This window comes from Seriola dumerili, unplaced genomic scaffold (genome assembly GCF_002260705.1).
Source record: "Seriola dumerili isolate Sdu_G_001 unplaced genomic scaffold, Sdu_1.0 BDQW01000242.1, whole genome shotgun sequence".
In the NCBI taxonomy this organism is placed as follows: domain Eukaryota; kingdom Metazoa; phylum Chordata; class Actinopteri; order Carangiformes; family Carangidae; genus Seriola; species Seriola dumerili.
In genome coordinates, this window is record NW_019174497.1 from 1,529,810 (window position 1) to 1,556,020 (window position 26,211).

Genomic DNA, 26,211 nt, shown 5'->3' on the forward strand with positions numbered 1-26,211 from the left:
GTGAGTAGCAGGGATGACAAACATATTCCCCTCTTCCCCCTCTATGACACGAACATGTGAATATATTGCACTTACAGGCAGATATACCTGCACAGATACATATATGTTCAAGCGCACATGTGCACCAACAAATATGCTAACCCTCCCCCTTCTTACCTCCTATTACTGTCCATCATATGCACAGATAGTCAGAATATGGATGGCACAATATGGTTGATATGCTGCTTCTTCATGACAGTGGCATTGAAGCACGTCTTGGCTCTCCCTAATGATGCAGCCAGAGCCAGAGATATTTGGATGTCCTATATTGCCAGCTTAATTTCAGCTTATGCTAAACTCAGCTTTTTCCCCCCTCTCTGTCGGAGATTTACGCTTTATGGCCAACACTTCTTACATCCACTTTCTGTGACAGCCTTAAGTAGCTATTGACAGACAGTGCAGTCCCACTCTGCATGCTGAGTGTGTATAATTGCTTGTTTACAGGAAAGAAGCCTCCTCCTCACTCAAGAACTCCTCTTTGTATATCAAATTTGACTTTAATGCTAAAAGTGGAGAAGTACACTAGCTGGTGCTGGCTTTTTTTTTCTCAAGGTTTTCTGTTTCAAGGTAAAAACAACAATATTTGAGCTTTAAAATATACTTAGTCTTTACTAGAAAAAAAAAGTAGTCACTGTGCCCAGCCTCTGAGGACTCTTTATTACAAATATGTCCCCTAGCAGGTCATTGGAGACACTGCAGACGATTGTAGCACATGCCAGGCAGAGTGCTCAACTTGATGGCTCCATGCCACTTGGAAAAGATGGGGCACAGAGCCCTCAGTCAGGCCTGGAAGAGTGACAGAGAGTTAGCTACAAGGCTTCTCTCCTCTGTCTCCTTGCCCGAGAGCTCATCCTCTCACCACCACTGACACACTGCCCGAGTCTCCTCCCTCTGCACATGAAATGTCTGCAGCCAACAACAGTCACTTAGTTGTTCATTGCCAAGGCCCTGCAATATCACACTAACACACAACTACTCACAGCAGACAAGCTGGAAAGTAAAGATTTAGACCTTACGATGCCTTGGAGGACATAAGTTGTGAATGGGAGCGGGCAGAGAAACTAGCAGTGAGGTAATGTAAAAAATAAAATCTGTAGTGAACAAGTGAATGTACAGGTATGAGGGATAGACAGTGGTCACAGTGATAAAGGATACATAGTAGCGATAGCTGAGGAATGTAGAGCTATAAATTACTGGTGTCAGTAATGACAGTTTCATTGTCTCACTGGTGAAGGAGAGATGTGAAGACAGAAGGAAAAAATAGGTGGGCTGAAGAGATAGTGTTAATGAGAAACTTGAAGGTCATAAATTGCAGGTGATTTGAGTGTTGGGTAGAGGTGATGTGGTAATTACACATCATTACCAAAAAAAAAAAAGTGGGCAAAGAGTAGATGTGAACGGATGGCCAACCTTGTTGTAGGCTAATTCCTTTGACGGCCAATAACGCAACACTCTTTCTGTTGCCGAACTACGCCAGAAAATCTGAATTACAAATGAGAAATGAACATGCCGCAGGCAACAGAAGGCAAAAGGAGACTGAGGAGAGATGATAGAAAGGAAGGAACAGAAACAGAAATGAGTCTGATCGCTTCTGGTCTCTTGTGGATTTTCCAATAAGCACAATTTTTCTCCACTATGTTGATCTGACTCACCGTTGTCAGTTCCTCTTCCTCTTTCCAAACCAGAACATGCAACTTCAAAAAAGCTGTGCAGATTTAAAAAATATCATGAAACTGGACTGTGCAAGACTCCTGACATAAAAATGAAACTTGAGAATTACTTTGACATTAAACAAACTGTGCTGTGGCAACCACTGTATTACTATGTAAAGAAGTGTGAAGCAGAAACCATCTCAGTAAAAAATCGTAAAATGAAAAACTATCCATGAATTACATTTATTGTCTTAGTTCCCTCAACAAAGGCAGACTTACCAGTGGGTGAGGCAGAGGCCTGTCGACGATTCCCTTCCAGCAGGATCAAATAGGCTACAGTCCCAAATTCAGCCGCAGAGTGGCAAAGAGAGTGCAAGCTGCTCTGAGCAAAGTTACTTCAAATCTAGGCATTAGCATTCAAAGTGGAATAAAAGATACAGGGCCAGCTCAAGCCACTTCAGAAGTTCATATGCTTAAGACTCAAGCTTTGAAGAGCTAGAGAAATGAAAGCTATCTAAAGCAGGGTTATGATCCACGGAGGAGAGGGAAGGAAGAAGGAAAAGAGAAAGGAAGGGATGGAGGGAGAGAAACAGCGGGCAGGCTGCTCGAATAAGAAGGCAATCAGGGCTGATCAGCCAGGGTGAAGACTTTAAGAACAGATGGACAGATTAGCCAAGGAGTTAGAAAAAGAAGGTAACATTGGGGTGTGAATTTGAGCTTAGAATGATAAGGAGGTGGAAGGAGACAGAAATCATTCAGTTAAATTCTAATGTAAATAAGAGATTTAAGGATAAAGAAAGAAGAGGCAAGATATAAGTCTTGAACTCGCTGTGGAAAATCTGGCATGCATCACTTTGCTTCTCAGTAACCGAAAGCCTCTCTACAAGTTCACAGAGACAGGTGTTTGCTTCTAATATTTCCACTCCGGTGCCCCTAAAATCCTGCTGAGGCAGAAGCAGAGGCTGGATTTGTGTGTTTGTGGTTTTATGTGTGTACATGTGTGTCTAGCAGTGTAGGAACCAGGGATGCCTGGTTCCAGACACACGGCTCCCCCCTGAGCGCTCACAGTTGCTTTCTGCTGGGCCAGCACACTTCTCCACCCATCCCTTCATTCTACCTCCAATTCACCCATCCAGCTTCCCTTCCAGTTTGCTTTGATCTATACCCCATTTACTTCAACCCACAACCAGCACAGAAAATCCCCATATTTTGTTGATATTTGTGGATTCAGAAGACAAAACTAATGGTAGTCTGACAAATACTGCTGCAACTGAACGAAATCTACAGCACAACAGAGTAGTTCGTGACACCAATCAGCAAGCACATTGCCAGATTGTTTGGAAAGGCTCCTAGAGATGCTTTAAAGCATGATGCAGCAAAATGCTAAGTACCGCCACTGTTTTAAATGATTGCAAGTATAAGAACAGACAGGCATGAGGATGAAACAGAAGTACATTTCTGCTCCGCCTGAGCAACCATAAAAAGACTTAATGAGCCCAGATGAGACAAGTCAAGTTCGGAGATAAGGAGACGTATTGGTTGGTTAGGAAAGGGTGCTCAGTGCTAAAGGGTGGAGTGGTAGTGGGTGTTGAATGGCGCTGCAGGCCGTCCATCAGCTCTATCTCCTGACAGCAGGGCCAGCAGCCCCTGCTTTCTGCCCAGCATCGCCAGGTCCCCTCATTTCCAGCGAGGGAATAAATCAGGTCTTTATGGGCCTGGCCGAGTGCACTGCACCCCAGATGGATTATTAAAGGGACATATAACTCAAAGAGGCCACTGCTCCCTGAGGGACGCCTGATCACAGCGCAACAGAGGAGAGACGGGTGGCCTCCACTCTCCCACCTCCACACCACCCACCCAGTCTGCCAGCCAGCCTGCTTCCCTGGCTGAACGCCAGCACGCCTGCCATCCCTCATCACTCACCGACAAGAAACCTTGAGACCTCAGTCGTCTATATCTCTTCCCCTCTTGCATCCTGACCGTCTCCTCTAGCCCTGTTTTCTCCTCTTTATTCCCGTCTCTCTGCCAGGTCTTCATTTCTGTTCTTCTTCTTTTAAGATTTTTCCTCTTTTGCTATTTGGTCAAATTTATATTTCAATGAAATTACTTAATCAACTTCAACAAGGAAGGGGTGATGATATGTGGTAGAATATGTGTTGTCTCTAACTAACAGCAGCCTGGAGATGAAGAAACAGACAGCCAAAACCTGTGCTCTAGATAAGCCTGTCCTCATGTTCTGAGACATTGGCTAGACTTGTTAATTCTCACTGTTGTGAAGAGAAATATGTCTCGTCTTTACTTTTACCACCTTTACTTAAAAACACAACTAAGGTAACAAATAAAACAAATGTAATATGGAAATCTGAAAATAATGGAGAATCCTACATCTGTGCTGGCTTCCTCTCCGTCACCTGTGATTATTGTAATTATGCCAATTGAAGCCCTCACAAGGGCCCTGGTTTTCACTCAGTGGAGTGAAGTGGCTGCAATCTGACCTTGGAGAACCTCATCTCTTTTTAGTCATTGTAGAAGAAAAAACAACAGCATCCTGCGTCCTGGTGAGTCAGTAATTGCAACCGTCAGTTAGACGGGAGCAACTCGACTTCAAACGCAGTTCATGTCGTCAAGGATGTGAATCAGACGAAGGGAAAAAGAGCAAATGAGAGGAGAACAAGGGAGATCGGAAGAGTGGGTACAGTTTACAGGGTGGGGAGAGACAGAGGAGAGAGAGGAGATTAGAGCTGGAAGATGGAGAGAAGAGGGGGAGAAGATTTAACATGACTTGTGCCCTGCGCTCTTTGTGCCGAGATGTCTGAGTCTGCCAAAGCTTATGCTCATTTAGTCCCCCCTCGTATCACCCCAACCCTGCTCATCAGCACCAATGTGATTTTAGCCCTAGTGTAGTTTACTGAGAACCCCCTCCTTTTTGTTGCTCCTGTATATATGCGTGCATATGTGTGTGTGTGCATAGCAGAAAAATAGCAAATAGGGTTGGGTCATCTGTGGAAGTGCAAAGCTGTCTGTGTGCATGTGTGTATTTCTGTGTGTGTTTGTGCGTGTGTGTGTGTGTGTCTGTGTGTGTGTGTGTGTGTGTGTGTCCCTCTGTATGCTTGTGAGTGTAAGCCCTGGCCAGGGAGATACAGGCATTAACAGAGATGAGCCGCTAATAGAGGAGGCAGTAATTGAAGTCTTTAAGAAAGTGAGAGGGGATTAATCCAAGTGAAATAAGCGCCACTGTCTGCTCCCGATGCGCAGAGGGTTAGGCAGAGAGAGACAGAATGGGTGCGGATGGAGGGGTGGGCAGCAGGGAGAGATTGTGATAGAGGGAAAGTGAGAGAGACAGCAGGAGAGTGCGATGAAGCATGGAGAAAGAAAACTGTAAATGAGGTCTTTTTGGAGGCTTGAAGGGATTATCCAACCAAAAAAAAAAAATCTTCCGGGCCTTTCTCCAGCCAAATGGCCTCACTAGAAAGACTGAGAGCGATTTAGAAGGGTTTGTTTAAGAGAGAGATGGGAGAAGACTGTAGAGAACAGAATATCAACCAGGCATTTATTGCTGCATGTGAGTTTGAGAAGGTGGATTACCAGGAATCGAGTTTTAGTACAAGCTCATTTCAGGTTGAATTTGTCAGATGAACACATGCTCATGTAAACTGAGCATACAACTGTATGCTTTATTTTTTTTTTATTATAGCTTAATAAGAATAAACTGCAAGAAGCATGAGAGAGTTACACATGCTGGGATTGATGTTTTGAATCAGCAAACATTGGAGGATTAGAGTGGGAGGAAGGGAGAGTGCAAGAGAGATGGAGAGGGAGGAAGACGGCCCTTTGATCTGCTTTTAATGGGCTTCATCGTCGAGCCTGAGCCACAGCCATGGAGTTGAGCGTCAGGGTCCACCAGAGCAGCAGCAACAGTCGCAGCCACTGAACCGTCCAGCTCTGTCACACAGGCCGCTAAGACTCCAACTTCAACAGTCAGCAAGAAACTTTACCACCAGTCTGTGAATAGTAAATCCATTTCTAAGAGCCCAGAATTTGGATCCAATGGGAAAAAACGAGGGCAGCTAATGAAATTGAAGCTTGAGCTCAAAGTATAGACATTTGCAGAGCCATTACGATAGTAAGAAACCTTTTTTCGATAATCCCTCCTCTCTTGATTCAGGTTCTGTTGTCTATGAGGAGGTTTTAGGTGGGCTCTCTCAAATGTAAGCCCCTCTCTTGGAAGAAATTTTAAAACTGCTGTAAGGTTTGAAAGAAAGTCTTCGGTAACTCAAAATGAAACTTTGGACTGTGTTATCTTAGTGTGTCTTATCAGGTGGGCAAGCTCATCCTGGATGGAGAATACTGTGGCAGATTATCCTTCTCTTCAGTCTGGAGTAAGGCTTTCGTAAAACACCCCACCTACCAAAGCAGAGTAAAGAGGCTCAAAGGGACTGACGGGTGACATGTTCACTAAGGTCAAAGCCACTGTGCTGCTCAGCAGTGACTGATGGTAAAATAAGGTTCAACTTAAATTCTGTAATAGGGAACATTGTGTAAATGTACAAGATAAAACAACAGTATACAAACTTCATTCTGCTTAATGTTCTCAGTGGCCAGATCTGAAATATCACAACAAAGTCCTGAGCCTGAGGATCACCTGATGCAACATTCTTCTCTTTTTTTTTTGAGTGTAGTCCATTGCATCAGTCAGATGGTGCAATTTGTCACAGCTTTCATGTTACCAATGTGTACCAGCTAATAAATTGTTTTTTTCAAAACTAATCTATCAAAAATACCTCAGGTTGATTTATTACATCCTCAAGCTTACTTTTCTCTACTCCCTCCATCTTTGGAAGCACAAAAACTTAATGGCAGGTTTCTAAAATGTGGATGCAGACTGAATTCTACAGAATGTTCTAAGTAATTTAACTAGAAAGTGAGGCCAGTGTTTTCTTTTTAATACCCATGTTTGATTAATTTAGTCTTAACACTCACTACCCCCCCTCCATTCACCTCCCTCCACTTCTCAGAGCTGTGTATCCCCTGGGAGAGATTGATGGTTGAGTGTGTTAGCTAGGCAGTGGCCACAGATTACAGCACACAGGCGCCCGTGGGGAGGATGGCGGTTAATTGGCATTGAACCGTTAATCATGGCCGCCCAGTCTTTCATTACTGAAAGGAATTAACATCAGCAGCCAGGAGACTGCAGATGTGACCGGCCAGGACACAGGGAAAGTTTGCTTCATTCAGAGATGATTTGAGAATGGGACCATATCCCTGTAGTTACTGACTAAATAGCACACTGCAAAGATATGAAAAGCCTCAGTAGTTTGTACATTTCCTTTTGTTCACATATTAACATGAATGTTCACACACTTCTCACACACACTTCTACAGCTCTCGATCTGCCCATAATCAGTAACAGCCTGTAAGTAAGACCCAGGTCTGGTATTAGGGCTGACACTGACATCAAACTATACCGGTACATTCAAGCATTCAAGATGTGACTGACAATTTTTACTCTCTTCTTCTCTGTTCCAGCTCCAACTGAGTCCCCATTGAGACCTAGCCTTGGTGAGTCAGCATTTCATTTCATGCTGTTACTTATTTCCTTTTAATAATATAATCACAAAGGTAATTACAGCATAAAAAGACCAGTTATCACACAGATTGTGCTAACTGCGAGCATATGGTGTATGTGTGTGAATAGTGGAGCTCCATGGTAAACATGCTGTGCTGCGTGACGACTTTGACTCCAACCTCCAAGGAGAGCTGGACCCCAGCATCTGGTAGGTAAAAAGGTTACAACTCTTCTTGTAATCTTAGGGTGCAATCCTCAGCACTGTCCCTTGATGCTTTTTGTTATAACTTCTAATAATCTCTTCTCTTCTCTTCTCTTCTCTTCTCTTCTCTTCTCTTCTCTCCTCTCCTCTCCTCTCCTCTCCTCTCCTCTCCTCTCAGGTCTGAGTGCAGTAACTGTGATGTGGGAGAGCAGTGTGGTGTACTGATGCATGGCAGAGCGGTCACTTTCTGTGAGCCCTTCGGAGAACGAGAGCTGGTAACTGCCATGTTTGACCACACTGCGACCACTGTACATTTTATAGCCCATTGACCATATATTCAAACCAACCACTCAGTGGCCACAACCACAACTACAGCAAATTACTGTTTACTAGATGTAATCACACCTCTTCTGACCAAGGACATGATGTCTGGTTATGGTTTTGTTGCTCTCATGGTTTATATAGATTCCAAAATAAATTGAATAATACATTACTGTCGAACCAATATCACATTTTAAAATTTAGGACTGTATGTTTCATTTACAGGGTGAAATATTAGTCCAAAATCCAAAACATACAGTATATGCACAGTTACTAAACATGCCCAAATATATCTAATCAGGTGGTCATACCTAAGACAAAAAAAAAAAGAAACACAAAGATGGAGCCAATTTCATGAAACTGTTTAATATTTGTTTGTGGTAAAAACAAAGAGCATGTAGACTCCAGCTTAAGATGTGTTGAAATCAAGGAACTGTGCTTCTTGCACATGTAGACAAGTAACTGTATGTGTTTTATGATTTCACAGTTCTCTTTCAGTCATCTGCCAACTTTAACTCAATGGCGTTTATGGGTTTTTCACCAGCAGTTTTAGCCAAAACTAACTTTTCCCACTTGCTGCAGGAAACAGATGTTGATGAAAAGCAAGCATGGTGCAATATTTAAAAGTGATAGTGAAACCAAAGGCAGCACACAGGACTGACTATCATATGATGATCATTTTACAGTAAAGTACAGTAGTATCAGGATACTGCCTGACGTGCCCTGTGGCACACACACACACACACATCATGCAGACACACACACATACACTGATAACTGCTTATCAAACCTATACATGCCTTCTTTCTATCTTTATAAAGTTGATTTCAAACTGTTTATTCTGCTGCATGAGATGAAAGCCAGTCAGCAACAGAGAAGTGTTTAGTGCCTCATGATTCTATTTACTTCTGTGATAAGCATTTGCTTTGTCTGTCACTGTTCCAAATGTTTGATGCCGCTGCCTGGCAGCTCTTCTGTCAAGTGCAACAAGCATGCACATCCAGAAACACAGAAATGTTTACACACAGATTTTCGCCAATACAACAGCAACAACAATCAGAACACACATTCATGCACGCACAGTATATCTATGCTTCTCTCTCTATCTCTCTCTGTCTCTCTCTCACTCACACACACACACATATATATATTCTCACAGACAAGCACACAGCAACAGATATAAAAAAGATTATCTACAGCCCATTAATGGTTTTATTCTATTGAGGAAAAATGCTCCACCAACTTGCCATTTAAAGAGTAACACCAGATGAAAATGCTGTACTACTCTCCAGTGGCTGATGTTCTGACCCTTCTACAGTGAAGTCTCCAGAAAGGTTGAAAACACTTGACATCATTGTTAGATGTGGTTACAGTTGCAACAGAAAAAAATATATCAGCCATAAAACGCCAGTGAATAAACACTGTTCAGTTTGTTGTTACATTAACAACACGTAACTACTTTAGTGCATCAAATCACAGTGGACATTCTTCATTAGCTGATATTGCTTCACAACTTAAACTAGATTGATTATTTATTGTTGACATCCTAAACTGCCTTGTGTATTTTCCCCAGACCACTGTTCCTCTCAACACCAGCACAGCCTCCGTCCTGCAGTTTGCCCTGGGTGAGTATTAAATCTCCACATGCACTGCAAACAATAGCTGCATCAAGGCAGATTTTGTATAACAGTCTTATGTATGAGAAGTTTTTTACCCTGTTAAAATATCTTAGCCCTGCGTGCAACTGTCTTCGCCAGCCAGCACAACAGATGCCTTTGTCATCCTCTTGAAACAAGCATCTTTTGCCCTGTTATATGTCAGTAAACCAACTGGTACACAGGATGTTTCTGTGTTTCATACTCTCTCTCTCTCCCTCTCTAGCTCGCTCTCTCTCTCTCTCTCTCTCTCTCTCTCTGTCTCTCTCTCTCTCTCTCTGTCTCTGTCTCTGTCTTTCTCCTCTCTCCCCTCTCCTCCTATCACAATAATGAATGATTTACAGTATTCTGGAAAGACACCCAGAAGGCCATGGCAGAGTTTTTAGAGGTGTTGTATTTTTCATGTCCATTACATGCATCTGCCAGTTCTCATGGGAACGTGACTGGGTAGAAACAGGAGTACATACCGTATCAACAACCCCTCTCGCCCTCGCCCCTCTCCTGTATTTCTCTTTCCCTCTCTCTTTTCCCTTCTCTCGTTCTGTCTGGCTGCGCTTTGCAGGTCATTAATATGAGTTTGTGTTGCAGTAGTGTTGTGTATGGAGCAGTTCAGTAGAGCAGTACAATGAAGTGGTGGTAGGTTAATGCACGGATGTATTCAGTGGGGATGGAGCATCACGGCAGGACACCGACGAGACACACTGTGAGGCAGTGTGTGTGTGTGTGTGTGGGGGGGGGGGGGGGGCATAATTGTGGGGACATGGGGGCTTGCCTGCTTCCTCCATTAGCAACCTTTGACCCCGCCTGCTCCCATAGCACCCACACAAACCCACATATTTAAAGTGCAAAAATCCCACATAACCTCTTCACATGGCCAAGAATATTCGCACACATACGGAGATGCACTAACAGTATTTAGCTGCAGCTGACTGTACAGTCTCTAGTCCTACATCAGCACTTCTCCCCTGATCACCTCTGCTCAACCCCTTCCATATCGACTCCTACTTCTACTTCTCTCAGCCCTGTTAAGCTGCTGATCACTTAGTTCCACTATGACACCATTTAGATACAATTTTCCACTTGGCTAAGGGAGGGAATGTGGGGGCCATTAGTCAGAAGAAGCCACCATGCTGTGCCTGGCTGCTCCTTGGGGCATACAGAGGATCATTGCCCTGCTGATGAAATTCAGTTGATGAAAAAAGGAAACTAGCTGACATATTATTAAGCTGTCGTAGCAGTCATATACTGTAAGTCTGTCCTCTATGTGTGTTTGTATTCTCCAGGTTCAGGCTCCTGTCGGTTCAGTTACTCAGACCCCAACATCACTGTGTCATACTGCCTAAGTGGTAACGCCAACACCTCAGATGACTGGATCACACTGGAGAAGATCAGGTCTCTCTCTCCTCGTCTTCCTTATCCATCCCACAGTCGTTCCATCTGTTATGAACACCCACCCTCTCTTTTTTTCCCTCATTCACACCTCCCCCTCTCAATTTGTCATTCCTCTCCTGTTTGTGTCTGGATGATCCCCCGTTTTTCATCCCTCTATCCCTGCCTCTCTCTGCTTTGTCAGCTCTGACAGACGCATAATGTGCTGATACTTTCTTCTAACTATAATATTTGGCTGTTTCTTAGTGCATGTTATGTTTTCCTATAAACACAGAAACCAATTCATAGAGTTTGACATATTACCAAACCTGGTGTTCTCTCTCAGTTTCACTCCATCATGAAGGAATGTAGTGCCTTTCCATATTCAACTATTTCAGTCTCATTTTAATGATTGATGATAATGATCATGTTCATGTTAATACATAAATACAGCCACCACCCACACACTGACCAAGACTCTCTTTTGTTTTTTTTCTCTCTCCTAGAGCCCCTACCAACAGCAGCACCGTCATCCACCTTCTTCCCCTGCCACATCACTCCAAGGCTGATGGTGTTCGTATCCGCTGGTCTCAGGAGGCCCCCCAAGGTCCCGAGGGCTATGAGTCCTGCTGGGGGCTGGACAATGTGCTGCTGGTGAATGCTGCTCACAGAGCCCCGCTCATGGAGGACAATTTGGACCCCCCAGACACTGCTAACTGGCTCTTCTTCCCTGGAGCTACCATTAAGGTAGCACTGTGGTTAGAAATGTGGTAGAAAGCCCAATAAACTGTTATATGAATGAGAAGTGGAATGGATGTTATAAATATGAGGTGTTTTAAACATGAGGGCAGAACTACAGCATTTGCTCATATTGATACAAATATTTATTTACATGAAACCATGTGTTAACGCCTGTGTTCTTACTGACCAGCATGCCTGTCAGTCCGAGGGCAATGCTCTGTATTTCCATGGCGGCGAGGGAGCTGGCCACAGCTTTGCCTCCACCAGAGACATTGATCTGCACAGGGAAGAGGGAAGGAGCTACTGGGAAGAAGACTTCGAGAGCCCACCATCAAAGTAAGTCAAGATAATGATCATATTTAATCTCCCACCCAGCTGCCTGAATCATCCGATTTACAGTGTCAGTCAAAAGTGCTTCACAAGTGCACATTAAAATACATTGCCTTAAAAGTGCAACAAAACAATTTACAGGGGAAGATCAAACTATGCAATTAAATCTGAATATAATACAAACTGCAAAAACCACTGGAGTAATACTATACAGTTTTTAAAAGCTTTTCAAAATGTGACACTGACTCAGCTGACCTGACATCGAAGGGGAGTTCAGTCGATAGCAATTAAGCTAATATAATGTAACCAAATTTGGTTGCCAGACCTGAGGCAATAGTCTTTTATCATGTCAAATGATCAAAACATATTACAGAGCCAAACTTTGGTGGGGCTTTAAAAGTAGTCAACATAATCTTAAACTAATCTAAAGCAAAATAAAGAATAAAAAAAAAAAAAAAGAAGAATTTAAAAAATTAAGTTTGGATGAAAAAGTTTAGCAGCGGGCTAAATATTTGCTGGGAAAAAGAGAGCTAATAGAGAGGGAGAATTTCAGTAGGATATCAGTGCTCTGATATTTCTCTCTGTGTTTACATATGCATGTGCTTTGACACCTGTCACTTGTCATATGTCAAGCACACGACATGCAGCGTGTTGAACAAGTTTCAGTCAAGCTTACACAGGTGAATGCCATGCCTCTGACTGCTACAAAGACAGTAGTCCATCTGTTCAGAGTGAGACGCACACACACGCAGGCAAACACACACACAAAGACACACTACACAGCAGAAAGCAAGGAAACGCTGTGAAAAGCACTGCGAGAGGTAGAGAGAGAATAGAGAGAGATGATAGATAGTGTTGCTGCCAGAGAGTAATTAACAGGCCCCATGCACCTAGTCTGTCGGTACATTTTTCCATTAATGAGAAGGACCTCAAACAGGAGCATGTTTCTACAGCCAGTCTGCACCCTCGCACCTTCCTGCAGCATGCCAGCATGCTAGCATGGCACACCGCATGCTTGCTCTCACCCTTCAGGTGTCACGGACTGACACATGTGTGAAGTAGGCAGGGAAAGTTTTTCTGGTGATGCCACACTCCACTGTGTCATTTAACCCAACACTGGCTGTGACAGAGACACACCAGCCTTTACACCACATGACAGAGAGTAGAGGAAGAGGGGGAAAGGAAAGGGGGAAGAAAGAGAATGAGGGAGGGGCAGAAGAATGCAGGAGAGGGCTGACACACTGAGCTAACTTCTGTCAGTGCTAATGAGGATCCTCTCTCCACTGAGCAGAAGTGTGCGTCTGCATGTGTGTGTGTGTGTGTGTGTGCTCTTCATGTGTAAGTCCTCTTTCAGGTGATTTATGCAGCACTCCTGGCATTGCATGTTTGTTGATCGGTAAGATGTGAATTATGGCAAATGTTTCCTAACTTCAGTAATACCATGATCTCCTGAGGGAGATGTTGTGTAAAAGAGGCAATCTGTATACATAAGTGCTGGTATCCTATAACTTGTGTTACCGTCTACTATTATTTCAATGAAGTCTCATTTGGAGATAATATTCGGCTGTGGTTAAGTGCTTAAAATTTACAATGAATGTAGCTCCTCTGCTTTGTGTTTGTTTAACTGTACATCATATATGCACACTAGATTGTTATTTACTTACTTTCTCTTAAAAATTAAATTAATTGTACTTTTAAACTACCATCTGACTGTGAAAAATATGCACTACTAATGAGTTATTGAAGAGTAATACATCATGTGGCATGAATGCTTGAGTTGCTTTTTGTGTAGAGTTATTAATGTTCTTGAAATACTGCCTAATTCCATTTTTATTTATGGGTTTATTTAACAGGGACAGTGCACGTTAATAAACATTGCTATAAATGCACCAAAGTTAGCCAAGAGGCCATTTCTGTCTGTTACAAAGCCACCTCAAAAACTGAATATAAGATTAAAATTCCAAAGTTACTGAGATCATTTACAAGCATGTGCAATAATAAAAAGAGAAGAGAGTAATGGTGGTTGGCAAATCATTCAGGACACCATTATCCTACATTTTCAGGTATTATTAAATACCAGAAGCACATAATGATGAAGACATTTTTAATATTGGGCAATGATGAAAATGTACTGTGAGACAGTAAGAGATGTGGGAAATGATCATAGAATACATTTACATCATAGATGTACATACATTTTAATACTTATTTCTGAAGTGAATGTGCAGCATTTGAGAATCTTATTTTCTTTACTAAACCAACCCTCCCTGTCTGCTTTGTATCCAGCTGGGACATAGAGGGAGCTGTCTACGGGACCCAGTGTGGAGAGATTGAGTCGGGCTCAGCCCTAGTTTTTGAAAAGGAGGGCCGGAGGTGGGTGTGCACCCCCTACCTCGACACCACGTCTTATGGAAACCTCCGCTTCTACTTTACCATGGGTATGGAAATCCCCCATCCATCATATTTAGTCATTTATTTGGATTAAGAAAAAGTGAGCAACAGTAGCTTCACTTATAGTAGTACATTGCTGTGTGATGGTCTCTATTTTATGGTGCCCTCGTCATGTGTTTTACTTTACATAAGCATAATGAGGTGTATTTGTGTTTAGGCGGTGGCAACTGTGATCCGGGAGAGTCCCATGAGAACGATGTAATTCTGTTTGGGAGGTCTCAAGGCAGGAGGGAACCTGTGACACTCGACACCCTTCCATACTCCTCTTACAGGGTGAGACATACTCAACATATTCACACACAAAAAAATATACAGTATGTACTCTCTCAAACCTTACAGTTAATTAACCTGAAGTGCCAGTAAACTGGTATCAATACAGTCACAATTTTCAATTTCTAGTGCAACTATCCTTCCATATGAAATGTTCTAATTTTGTGTCAGCAGTGTCAGCATGTTCTGTTGGTAGGTTTTAGGTGTTTTACCAAGCCCTGTTTTTTGACTGCATGCTCTGGATCACAGCAGCAGTATTGTTCAGATTAGTAGAATTAATTAAGAATCTAAATTTTGAAATAGCTTTTGATTGTGTCTGAAGTATGTTTGAACTTTTGAACAGTCACTCCATCATTCTGTTTCTTACTTGTTCCAGTATCTGTGAGGATGTCCTGCTTTTCTTCCTGTTATGTCATAGTAAACTGAATATTGTTTGGTTTTTAAAACAAATGAAGCAACTCAAAGACATCATCTGGAACTTAGGGAAAATTGTGATTGTGAAAAAGTGTGACTTTTCACTATTTTCTGACACCCATTTTATAAACCAAACAATTAATCCAGTAATTAAGTAAATAATGAGCAGATCATAAATCATGAAATCATAAAAATGAAAAAATGATAGTTGCGGCTCTAATTAGCATCTTCCCTCTGGTCTGATCTATTCATTCTAACATTCATTTCTCCTCTTTCAGACTCCTGCAGTGGTATCGGTGGCACTGCCCACTGAGCTGCAAACACCAGTCACCCAGTTCTGCCTGGAGCAGTGGTCACATGGGGGTGCCAAACGTCACGTATGGGCCGTGGACTTCATGCAGCTGCTCCCTGTTCTGCCTGGCACGCACACACATGTTGCTCAGTTCTCCATCAACCTAGGCTGTGGCTCCTACCAGCCTGCCAACAGGTGTGACACACTTTAAAACTAGGTTAGGCAGTGTTTCTATGTGAAAATATGGCCACTTTTTTAAGTGATAATCACAAAAATGGCCTGCAACAAAGGAGATCGCCACACCCAAGTGAGACATCCTAGATTCACTCAGTTATTTTGGTTTTAAGAATGGTAAGTGGTACACACAAAAACTGAAGGGCATAATGCTTCAGAACTGCAGCATCTAGAGGAAGCTGAACTCGTTTGACCTAGGTATGTGCCCGTAAGACGTCAAGTTTCAAGCAGCCATCTGAGTGCAGTTTTAATAAAAGAGTAGGAGAGGTAAAGGGACAGACATTACAACAGATTCTCAGAAGACATAATTAGAATCTTTTTTTTTTTAACCTATTCTGAGTTTCGAGTAGTTCAGTGATTTTACACAGCTTTAGGGTGAAAATCATATTCTGTTATTAAGATGTGAGATAAGATGTTCTTTGTTCCTTTTCATTAGCGTCAGTCTGGAGTTCTCCACCAACCACGGTCGCACCTGGTCTCTGCTTCACACTGAGTGTCTGCCAGAGCTCTGTGCTGGACCCCATCTACCTCACAGCACCATCTACTCCTCTGACAACTACAGCGGGTATGAATAAGAAAGCACATTTGTATTTGTGTGCACCGCTGTTTGTGTATCACTGTGAATGTACTGGGTGTTTATATTAACATACCTTGTTGCGCCTCTCCAGGTGGACAAGAATCTCTATCCCTCTTCCCAATGCTGCCCTGACAGAGACTACACGGTTTCGCTGGAAGCAGTCTGGCACTGGATCAGGCAACATGTGGGCCATAGACAATGGTTAGAACAATACATATTTCTAGGTTTTTATATTGTTCCGAGGCTCAAGGTTTTTATTGTCACATATTCCAGTGCAGTTTACACACCAATGTGAAACTGTGAAATTCTAGAATTACAAATTACACAATAACATAAGCAATAAATAACCATTGATCAACATCTTGATATCAGTTATGCAAACTCTAGTGCAGTATTGATGCACAGTATAAGGTGCCAATAGAAATTACTGAAGGTTACATGTGTATAACTGCACGAGGTTGGTTCATCATTGTCTCCCTTGTCCTTGTCCAGATGTAATATCTTCTACCTGTAATATCTTTGCTGTTTATTCTAGTGAGATAATACAAACTGTATTTAGGGTCACAAAAAGATTATTATAGCTCAACCATACATAAAAAATATTGTTTTTGCTGTAAAAGGTAATTTATTTCTATTCATTTATTGCTTTTCAGTTTATAGTGGTCCAGCCTGTCTTCGTTTCTGCTCTGGGCGAGGACATTGTTCCCGAACTGGCTGCAAGTAAGGATGTGCTTTTTATTAAACCAAATAAATCCAGTGTCTCCCCTTCAAAATGAGTCTGCTCATTATCTACCTAATGCCTTGCAGCACCAATCACCATTCAAAATTAATCAAATTGTATTATGGTTATGATTTATTAATGGATTTTCATTATCTCTGTCTACTTTTTGTCATTATATCCTTCACTCTTTTTAATGTCTCATATCTCTCTCTCCTCTCCTCTCCTCTCCTCTCCTCTGTCTCTCTCCATCTCCCAGATGTGACCCAGGCTTCAGTGGTCCAGCCTGTGAGCTCGCCTCCCAGACCTTCCCAGCTTTCCTGTCAGAGGGTTTCTCCAGCCCACGCCTCTCCTCCTACCACAGCTTCTCTTCTCTCCGTGGAGCTGAGGTCAGCTTTGGCTGCGGGGTGCTGGCCAGTGGCAAGGCTCTTGTCTTCAACAGGGACAGCAGAAGGCACTTGGTCACTGCTCCATTGGACAGTTCCCAGGCCAGGTAATGGAAGTGCTGATGAAGAACAGGATCATAATTTTTGTAAAAACTAAAATAAACTTTGCCGATTTTGCCATCAGTAGATATATATTTTTTACTTTGTAAAAGCATGGCTTGTCTTCATTAGGTTTCCTTAGGTCTGATAGATGTTACGTCTGCAAATGTTCCTGCCAGTCAGCTTTCCACTCTCCTACTTTGTCAATCCTCTCTGTTCCTTTCTGGTAGATGGATTATGATCATGGGGAGGACTGCAGATGAGAGGAGAGATGAAAGCAGAGAATAAAAATGTGAGAGAGAAAGATAGAGAGGGAACGATGGCGTTAGATATGGCATCTGTGTTAGATTGATTATGCCTGTTGCGGCTCTCAGTGTGCCACCTGATGGCCATATTTAATGCCAGTTTCCTGGCTGATTGAGTGAACAGCTGCCTGAAAGAGGAAACTGCACCGCTAATGAAAGCAAAGCTAAGCCAAGGACAGAAAGAGCTGGGGGGTGACTGGCAGCCTGAGACGGATGATAGAAATTACAATAAATATTACATTAGTATAGACGATAATATGCCTGCCAAAACCTAGACAAATACATAAGCTCATGCTACATTAGGAGTATGTACAGTTTACACGAATACATGGATGTGAACTCTGACTCTCATTCACACTCTCTCTTATTCTTATTCTTTCTTTCCCTCTTCCTCCTCTCATTTAATTTTGTCCTCATTCGTTTAATCATCTCATCCATCATCCTGCCACCTCCCTCCCACCTCTTCGTTCTGCATGACTGTCTGTTTATCTACCCTTTTACCCCTCTCTCTCAACTCTCCTTCCTGAACACACTCTTGGTCACCTTACTTTTTCTTCTCATTTATCACCCTGGTCTTTTCTCTCTCTCCGTGTCATTTCCTTTTTGCACACTCTGTCTGTCTCAACTGCCGCTCCAATTCTCTTACACTTGCTTTAATTCTTTTGATTCTCTGCAGGTACCTACAGTTCACTCTTCGGCTGGGCAGTCGCAGCACCTTGAGCTCATGTCCTGCTCCAGACCAGCCAGGAGAGGGCGTACTGCTGCATTACTCCTCGGACAACGGCATTACCTGGACGCTGCTGCAGCACTATGCTTACCAAGGCTTCCATGAGCCAAGGTACCTTCTGTGCTTAGTGTGTATGCATGTGATGTGTGTGTGCATAAGCTTGTATTCTTATGATACCATAGAGACACTATGAGTCCATTAACACACACATTTGCACTGCTAATGGTATACTGGAGGTGTAAGCCACTGGGACCCATTGAGTCAGGTAGGGCCATCTTTGTGTATAATGAAGACAAAGTGGGCTGGCTTCCAGCTGTGCATGCCAAGTCTTAGAGCTCTTCATCAGCACTTGGAAGGCCAGCAGGGGTCAGTGAGATAGGGACAAGTTCTACTCATCCATCTGGTGCAAGGTGCAAGTGCAGGTTCTTACTGTATCAACATGTATGTTTGTACAAAAACAGCAAAGACAAAGAGGAAAAAGGTCTTAGTAGGTTATGATAAAGTATGATGATAATGCTGTAGTTATAAGTCTCTATAATACAGTCCATCTGCATTGTGTCAGGATCTATTTAAGATTGTCCAAATGTACATTATTCACAAACAGCAGACCTTGACTATGTCGGTCTGAGTCACAGTTCAGTCAGCCTGTGTGATTAATTCCATTGACTGGCATTATGAAAGCTGTCCCCAAATGTATCTCACTGTTCTTACATTTGTGCAACTGTGACAATGGCACACACATAGCAAACTTTCCATTAAGTGTCAATAAAGTTCAGTTTAACAATTTCTTTCCCCCAAACAGGATTGTGTCGGTTGAACTCCCGCCCGGAGCTCGGAAGTTTGGCGTACAGTTTCGCTGGTGGCAGCCGTACCACTCAGGCCGTGGTCACGATGTGTGGGCCCTGGATGAAATCAGCATGACCTCTGTGCTGTTCAACACCATAAGCCTGGATTTCAGCAATGTACTAGATGTTACCCAGAGTCTTGGTTTCTATCTCGGCCATGTCCAGCCCTATTGCCAGCATGACTGGACACTCAGGTAGTAGACCTAATGCTCTGATAGAGATAATGTATTAGTCATTATATGAATGGTATTTGGATACACTTGTTTTTGATTCTTTTAAAGAGTGTCTACTGGGTTGGATCATCATTAAGTAATTTGATATTGTGGTAGTTCTTAGTTACTACATATAGCAGTAATTTGCAATCCTTTATCATTGCTTAGTCTATTTAAAGCCACTATGTGTAATCCAGTGGTCATGCCAAATCCAATCCGGTGTTACAGAAAAGAATGGGTTGAAAGCAGAACATAGACTCCTCCAGTTTTTACGGGACAAGCAAAAATTTAGTCCATTAGAATAATTTGACAGATGCTCAAACCATATGAAAATTCTAAACATGGTGGCTTTAATGCCGTGTACTACAGCACCTGACATATGATATGCTCCCTGTTGAACTCCAGTTTCTCTGGTGAGCCCAGCCCTGGCTCCAGTATTCGTTATGTGGAAACTCAGTCAATGCAGATCGGAGCCTCTTACAGTCTGCAGTTCTCACTGGTCATGGGCTGTGGCCGCGAGCCGTCCCCTCACATTGACACGCAGGTCCGCCTGGAGTTCTCCACCAATCACGGCCTCACCTGGCACCTGGTCAAAGAGGTAAGGAACGTGAAATGTATTCGCCTTTGTTCCCCTCTCATTAAGTGATTGTTAACATCCAACCTCTTTTGTTTCAACAGCCTGACTCACACCTTTGTTTATGACTAAAACTTGTAGAAGTCATCCTGGAGAGAGAGAAGGAAACTTATCATTTATTCATGATCATGAATATTGATTTGCCCATTACAGCCTTAGAAATAATGTGTAAATAATGAGAGTCCTTAAATGTAGCACTTTGTTTCAGATGAGAAATTATCGCAATTACTTTTTATCATCCTACTATTAGCAAATACATGACAATACTTGAATCAGCAAGCAGATTATCTTCCCATGATTCAACAAAGACTTTCTGTGATCACAACTGGCTCATAAATATTCATAAGGCACCAAAGTATCTGCCAAGATTTTTATTGCCTTTGGAATTGAATAGGGCGTAATGAGTCCTCCATCAGTGAATTTTCTCTAATTCTCCCATGTGCATGAAAATGCAGTCATCTGGCAAGTGCAGAATGCAACTCAGTGAATGTCCTGTACTGTTAATCCTTGCTTGTCTTCCAGAGTTCAAGGTCAGAGATACTGTAATCCTGAATTATCCTTTTATATGCATCTACTGTGGGGCTAATAAAGCATTAGGGTGTCTGTAGTATATCATGCTGTTTTTGAAGAACTTTGCTACAATCCACAATCATAGCTTAAAAAAAGTTATTTAAGAATTTTGAGCAATCAACATTTAGCAAAGCTTAAGTGTACTGTAATTAAACCCCTCATTTTCTTGACCTAGGCCTGTCTGCCCGGTATGCCAAGCTGCTCGGAGTTCACAGCTCCTAGTGTCTACCACCCATCAGAGTTCAAAGACTGGAGACGCATCACTCTGTCTCTGCCTCAAAAGACATGGTAAGTATTGCACTTCTGTACAATAAACACAGAAGAAAAGATTCTCAAAGCACTCTTTGGGATAATATGTTCTCTGATCTTAGAACATAAAGCAAAAGATGATACTACAAAGCATCCACACATTACTATTAGTGGCTGCATATCCACATATAGACACACATTCCTTATACACAACAACGGGCACATAAGCTATTCCACATCAAACTTGTACTGAAAAATCAGAGAAAGAAATCAGCAGGCTTTGCTTAAAAGCAGTTCACAGTGATTAACATTGCACAACATTTTTCCAGCAAAACATCACACCAGGCTTTTAACGCGTGCTGACTATTCTTGTATTCCTATGATGCAAAATGCTTTATGCACTCACTCTCTCATGCCCAGAGGCACAGAGCGCTACTAAAAACACTAAAAAGTGGTTCATGGGTCATTTACATCTGGTGTGTAATGTAAAAGAAAACAAAAGGCTTTGTCTCTGTGTAACTGTAAAATATGCACACTTGAAGGAATAGTACGGTGGTTGTGAAGAAAAGGGTTTGAGTTCTGGTCTGTCTCTTAGCCAGACTCACTTGGGTGTTTCAGTCACAAATGTGTTTAAATATAACAATTTTCTTAGACATAATGTTTTGTGACCTGGGCACAAAAATGTTGACACACATTTTCTGTTTGGTTCACTACTGCTTAACTAATGCTAAGCAATTGGAAAATTTAATGGAAAATAGTGCAACCAAACAGGGGATCTAAACGATATGAGAGGTTCCTCCAGCTCTCGCTTCACGTCTGGATCTGCCATTACATTGATACTAGGTGTATGAGCTGGGCTAATCTGACCAGCATTGCTTATCTCACAGCTACTGATACACTAGTACACCACTCGCACTGTTACATTTGTGTTCTGCCTGTGCCAATACAAAGACTGTAATTATTATATATTAGACTAACAAGACTGCAATTATTCAGTTTAAAGAGCAAGCACACCTGAACCGGTCACTTCGTATCAGACACTTTGTGAGGAATACATGTTCTGTTAAAGCTCTAGCTCACACATATATCAACACAAATAATCACATAAACCTTCCACACTGAGCACTGTGACCTCCACCTCCATTTCATTCTCCTCCCCAGCTCCTAAATAAAGGTGATCTAATCTCCTGCACTGTGTGATGAGAGGTCGTAGGGTCATGGCAGTAAATGATAATAAAACAGTCGTGGCTAGCTCTATATAATCAGGAGGTGGTCTGAGTTGATATAGGTCACCGAAGCAGCAGGCCAAAAATGCCCCCTGCTATATAACGCTGAATATACCTGACTATCTACGCTTCTACTGCCATTTCTCATTTCTGTACATGCAGTAAACAGCCAACACAAACATGTACCAATACTGCACACGCATTCACATCCACAGCCTACCTTTAACAGAGATGATGTCACAGTGATATTGCCCTCTCTCTGACATTCATCTCACACAACCGCAAAACCCACACTCTCACACACACATACACACAAACATAGGAAAACACACATACACACATGTGATCAGGTTTATCTTAACCTGGTGGAACATTAAATCCACAAATCTCTATCCCTAGTAGAGAAGTAGATTACTGAATATAACATGATGATGTGGTCGATATGCTAGCAGTCACTGTCAGTCATTTGATTTCTGAGATTATGTAATGTATTTTTAACATTATGTTACTTTTTTTATCAATTGTATATAACAGTTTTCTTCCATTTACTGTATGACGTATCAACAGCATCTATAGTGTGGATGTAGGTTAATAATTTATGTGTGTGTGTGTGTGTGTGTGTGTGTGTGTGTGTGTGTGTGTGTGTGTGTGTCCCACCTGTGTTCAGGTCCAGTGCTACACGGTTCCGTTGGATCCAGAACTACTATGGAGAGCAGGATGAGTGGGCCCTGGATGACATCTACATTGGCCAGCAGTGTCCAAACATGTGCCACGGACATGGCTGGTGCGACCATGGACACTGCAGGTCAGCCTTCACACGCACTCACACAAACATTAAACTTCCTGAGGTTGTTCTTTATTACTTTTTCAATATCACTCAGCATGGAGGCCCATAAATATCTTTCGATGGATGTTTGCGGGCTCCATATTAAATCATAGATGAACCCAGAGCACAAATAAGAAGCTATGCCACTGTATTCTCTCGTAGGTGTGACGATGGCTTCTCAGGGACAGACTGCCAGCCCTCCTCCCCCCTTTCCTCCAGTGTACTCTCTGACTTTGAGTCCCAGGATGCACTGCTGGCCACATGGCAAGAGGTGATTGGTGGAGAGGTGGTCACCCCTGACATGGGCTGTGGAGTGGTCTCGTCTGGATCGTCCCTGTACTTCAGCAAGGTAGAACAACTAGACTTGCTGTCTTTAAGAACACTGTGTTTTTGGTCCTTTGTCTTTTTGTTAGTCATCAGGGTATTTTTAGTTTAAATCCAGATCCAGCTGTGGATCTAGGCACAATTTCTTAAAATTGCTAGTTTGCAGCATTTTTTACTCTTTCATATTTTTTCATAAACTTCTGACCTTACTCGGAAGAAAAAAATTAGGCACATGAATGCTATCATTGTGTCTTGGTGCAAATGCAGCTCCAGATGTAAAAATATTTTTGTGTTATTAAAATAACCAATTTAGAGGATTCTGCAAACTTGGCGGATGTAAGAATTCTCTGATTACTTCCTAGATTTTAATGCCAAAAACTGCTGACTTCTGACCTCTGAATTACCTCTATCCTGAAAACTTCTAGATTTTATTTAATCTGATTGGATGGAAGTATCCAGACAGCTGCGCACCTCTCATATGTCGTAGCAGCCTCATCACTTTTTTAAATTGATACACATCGACGTAGTTGTTGCAGCTGTTACCAGAAAATAGCTTCTCTTACTTGTGGCAGGAACATTTATTTGAGTATGCTAGCAAACGCAGAAATATTAGTCTAATTGGCAACACAAAATTTCCATTTAAAGAATGTATTGCCAAAAAAATACAAAGAACATCAATCAAAGATCATTGGATGTTGGCCAAGATAAAGTACAACTGAAACATCTCCTCCAACCCATGGTTCAGTCTGTCCCGCAGGTCAGTTGTTATCATCTACTTAATATGCACTAATGTACATGTGTGTTGTTGTCAGGCTGGGCTGAGGCAGCTGGTGAGCTGGGACCTAGACACTGAATGGGCAGAGTTTGTGCAGTTCTACCTGCGGGTGGGTGGAGACTGGGCAGAGTGTAACCAGGCGGACAGCAGGGAGGAAGGAGTGCTGCTGCAGTACAGCAATGATGGAGGAATCAGCTGGGGTCTCATTGCTGAGATGTACTTCACTGACTTCACCAAACCGCGGTGAGAAACCTGGGGAAAAAGAAAGGGGGAAGGTTGATATTTCACATTTTCACAAAGGGTATCAGATGTGTTTGGGATGATTGTATATTTTGCAGGAGAACTGTCACTAACCTGTCTCTTGTACCACTCTCAGCTTTGTCCACTATGAGCTTCCCTTGGCCTCTAAGACACCCTCCACAAGGTTTCGCTGGTGGCAGCCTCTTCACTCTGGGGAGGGCTATGACCAGTGGGCAATTGATGATGTCATAATTTTGTCAGAGAGGGAGAAACACATCATCCCCATGGCCAACCCTACTCTACCACAGGTCAGGGATCAGTCTGATGGTTTTTTCCTGTAACTTGTAATTTGTGCTCTGACCTTGTGCAGCAGCTTCAGCTTCATCTTGAGATATTACTTCTTTTGTTCTAATGGAAAGTGTCAGCCAAACTGAGATAGAACATCTATAAAATCTTGAGTCTTTGCAGAAGCGTATCCATTTATCTTCTGAGAATTATGTTCTGCTAACAGACACTGGTACCTGTTAACACAAACCACTTCACTAAACTTTCCTGCCTTGCGTCTCTACAGAACTTTTATGAGAAGCCAGCTTTCGACTACCCTCTGAACCAAATGAGTGTGTGGCTGATGCTGGGCAATGAAGGTATGGAGAGGGAAAGCAACAACAGCTTCTGTGCCCCAACGCCCTCTGCCATGGTGTTTGGGCGCTCTGATGGGAATAGGGTCGCTGTCACAAGGGACCTGGCCCTGCGTCCTGGCTACACCCTTCAGTTTAAGGTACGCACATGGAAAGTGTAAAAACTAGAAAGGGACAGGGGATTTCAAAGGTGCCACTTTGGGAAATAGGCACACAGTACTATTTGATCAGAATTAAATTGGTCTTTAATTTTCTTTTCACTGTTTCCCACACCAGTTGAACATAGGATGTGAGTCAGAGTTCAGTGCTTCTGCCCCAGTCCTGCTGCAATACTCCCATGATGCCGGTCGCACTTGGGCCCTGGTGAGAGAGGGCTGTTACCCAGGAACCCCAGGGGTAGGGGTGTGTGAGGGCAGCGGTCGTGAACTTAGAGAGCCCACTGTCTACAACACTGGAGACTATGAACAATGGACCAGGGTCACTGTGGTCATACCACGCAATGTTGCAGCCAGGTAGCTATGGTAACAAGTATGCAATTGGATCTGCAAAGTGTTTTTTTTTTTTTTTGGGAAATTTTTACCAGTAGCTGAATAGCGGAGTTTAAGTGTCTGCTGTATCTCTCTCATTCCCTAATCCTCTTCCTCTCTTTTTCCCAGTAAAACCCGCTTTCGTTGGTTCCAGGAGAGCAGTGTGTACAGAGATGCTCCAGCTTTTTCCTTGGATGGGGTCTACATCTCTGAGCCTTGTCCAAACCACTGTGGGGGACATGGAGATTGCATCTCTGGTGTCTGTTTCTGTGATATGGGATACACAGGTACAAGGACCAAGGGAAGAAAAAGAAAAAGGGATGAAATTGAAAGAAATGTTTTCATGTGTCTTTATGTTTCACCTTATGATTCCTTATTTTTTTTCCATAGTGGAGCAGGATAGTTGTGTACCATCTGTAGCCAGTCCCACAGAGCTGACTGAAGGCTTTGAAGGGAAGCTGAGCCCTCTTTGGCAGAGCCTAAGTGGAGGACAAATTGGAGGGGGCTGTGGTATCATTGGTGAGGGCAAGGCCCTTTACCTCAGTAGCCCCGGGAGGAGAGAAGCACGCACAGTGCCTCTAGACACTACCAACACACGGTGAGTGGAATTCACAACTATAAATCTCTCATCAGTAAGCGCTGGGCACCAGATAAATTGCTGCATGTTTGTTTAATGTTTAAACTGAAATTTAGTTATTAATGTTTACATACAGGTTGGTCCAATTCTACATCCGCATTGGCAGCAAGAGTTTGGGACCCACATGCACCAGGCCTCGCTCCCGCAATGAAGGTGATTAT

The 26,211-nt window shown here is 42.7% G+C and overlaps 1 protein-coding gene across 1 annotated transcript in view; it reads left to right on the forward strand.

Moving 5' to 3' along the window:
• The window catches only part of reln (reelin), a 92,243-nt gene that overhangs the window by 47,018 nt on the left and 19,014 nt on the right, over positions 1 to 26,211 (forward strand). Inside the window, exons 5-31 of the mRNA XM_022756229.1 lie at positions 7,218 to 7,250; positions 7,387 to 7,465; positions 7,638 to 7,734; positions 9,354 to 9,405; positions 10,719 to 10,827; positions 11,310 to 11,550; positions 11,735 to 11,880; positions 14,161 to 14,312; positions 14,483 to 14,598; positions 15,288 to 15,496; positions 15,972 to 16,100; positions 16,204 to 16,313; positions 16,766 to 16,832; positions 17,090 to 17,323; positions 18,297 to 18,458; positions 19,150 to 19,386; positions 19,810 to 20,002; positions 20,784 to 20,896; positions 22,751 to 22,888; positions 23,072 to 23,258; positions 24,046 to 24,251; positions 24,385 to 24,556; positions 24,820 to 25,026; positions 25,163 to 25,398; positions 25,543 to 25,700; positions 25,804 to 26,011; positions 26,127 to 26,203. Of these exons, the coding sequence (XP_022611950.1) occupies positions 7,218 to 7,250; positions 7,387 to 7,465; positions 7,638 to 7,734; positions 9,354 to 9,405; positions 10,719 to 10,827; positions 11,310 to 11,550; positions 11,735 to 11,880; positions 14,161 to 14,312; positions 14,483 to 14,598; positions 15,288 to 15,496; positions 15,972 to 16,100; positions 16,204 to 16,313; positions 16,766 to 16,832; positions 17,090 to 17,323; positions 18,297 to 18,458; positions 19,150 to 19,386; positions 19,810 to 20,002; positions 20,784 to 20,896; positions 22,751 to 22,888; positions 23,072 to 23,258; positions 24,046 to 24,251; positions 24,385 to 24,556; positions 24,820 to 25,026; positions 25,163 to 25,398; positions 25,543 to 25,700; positions 25,804 to 26,011; positions 26,127 to 26,203 (4,068 nt within the window). The remainder of the gene's footprint in view (positions 1 to 7,217; positions 7,251 to 7,386; positions 7,466 to 7,637; positions 7,735 to 9,353; positions 9,406 to 10,718; positions 10,828 to 11,309; positions 11,551 to 11,734; positions 11,881 to 14,160; positions 14,313 to 14,482; positions 14,599 to 15,287; positions 15,497 to 15,971; positions 16,101 to 16,203; positions 16,314 to 16,765; positions 16,833 to 17,089; positions 17,324 to 18,296; positions 18,459 to 19,149; positions 19,387 to 19,809; positions 20,003 to 20,783; positions 20,897 to 22,750; positions 22,889 to 23,071; positions 23,259 to 24,045; positions 24,252 to 24,384; positions 24,557 to 24,819; positions 25,027 to 25,162; positions 25,399 to 25,542; positions 25,701 to 25,803; positions 26,012 to 26,126; positions 26,204 to 26,211) is intronic.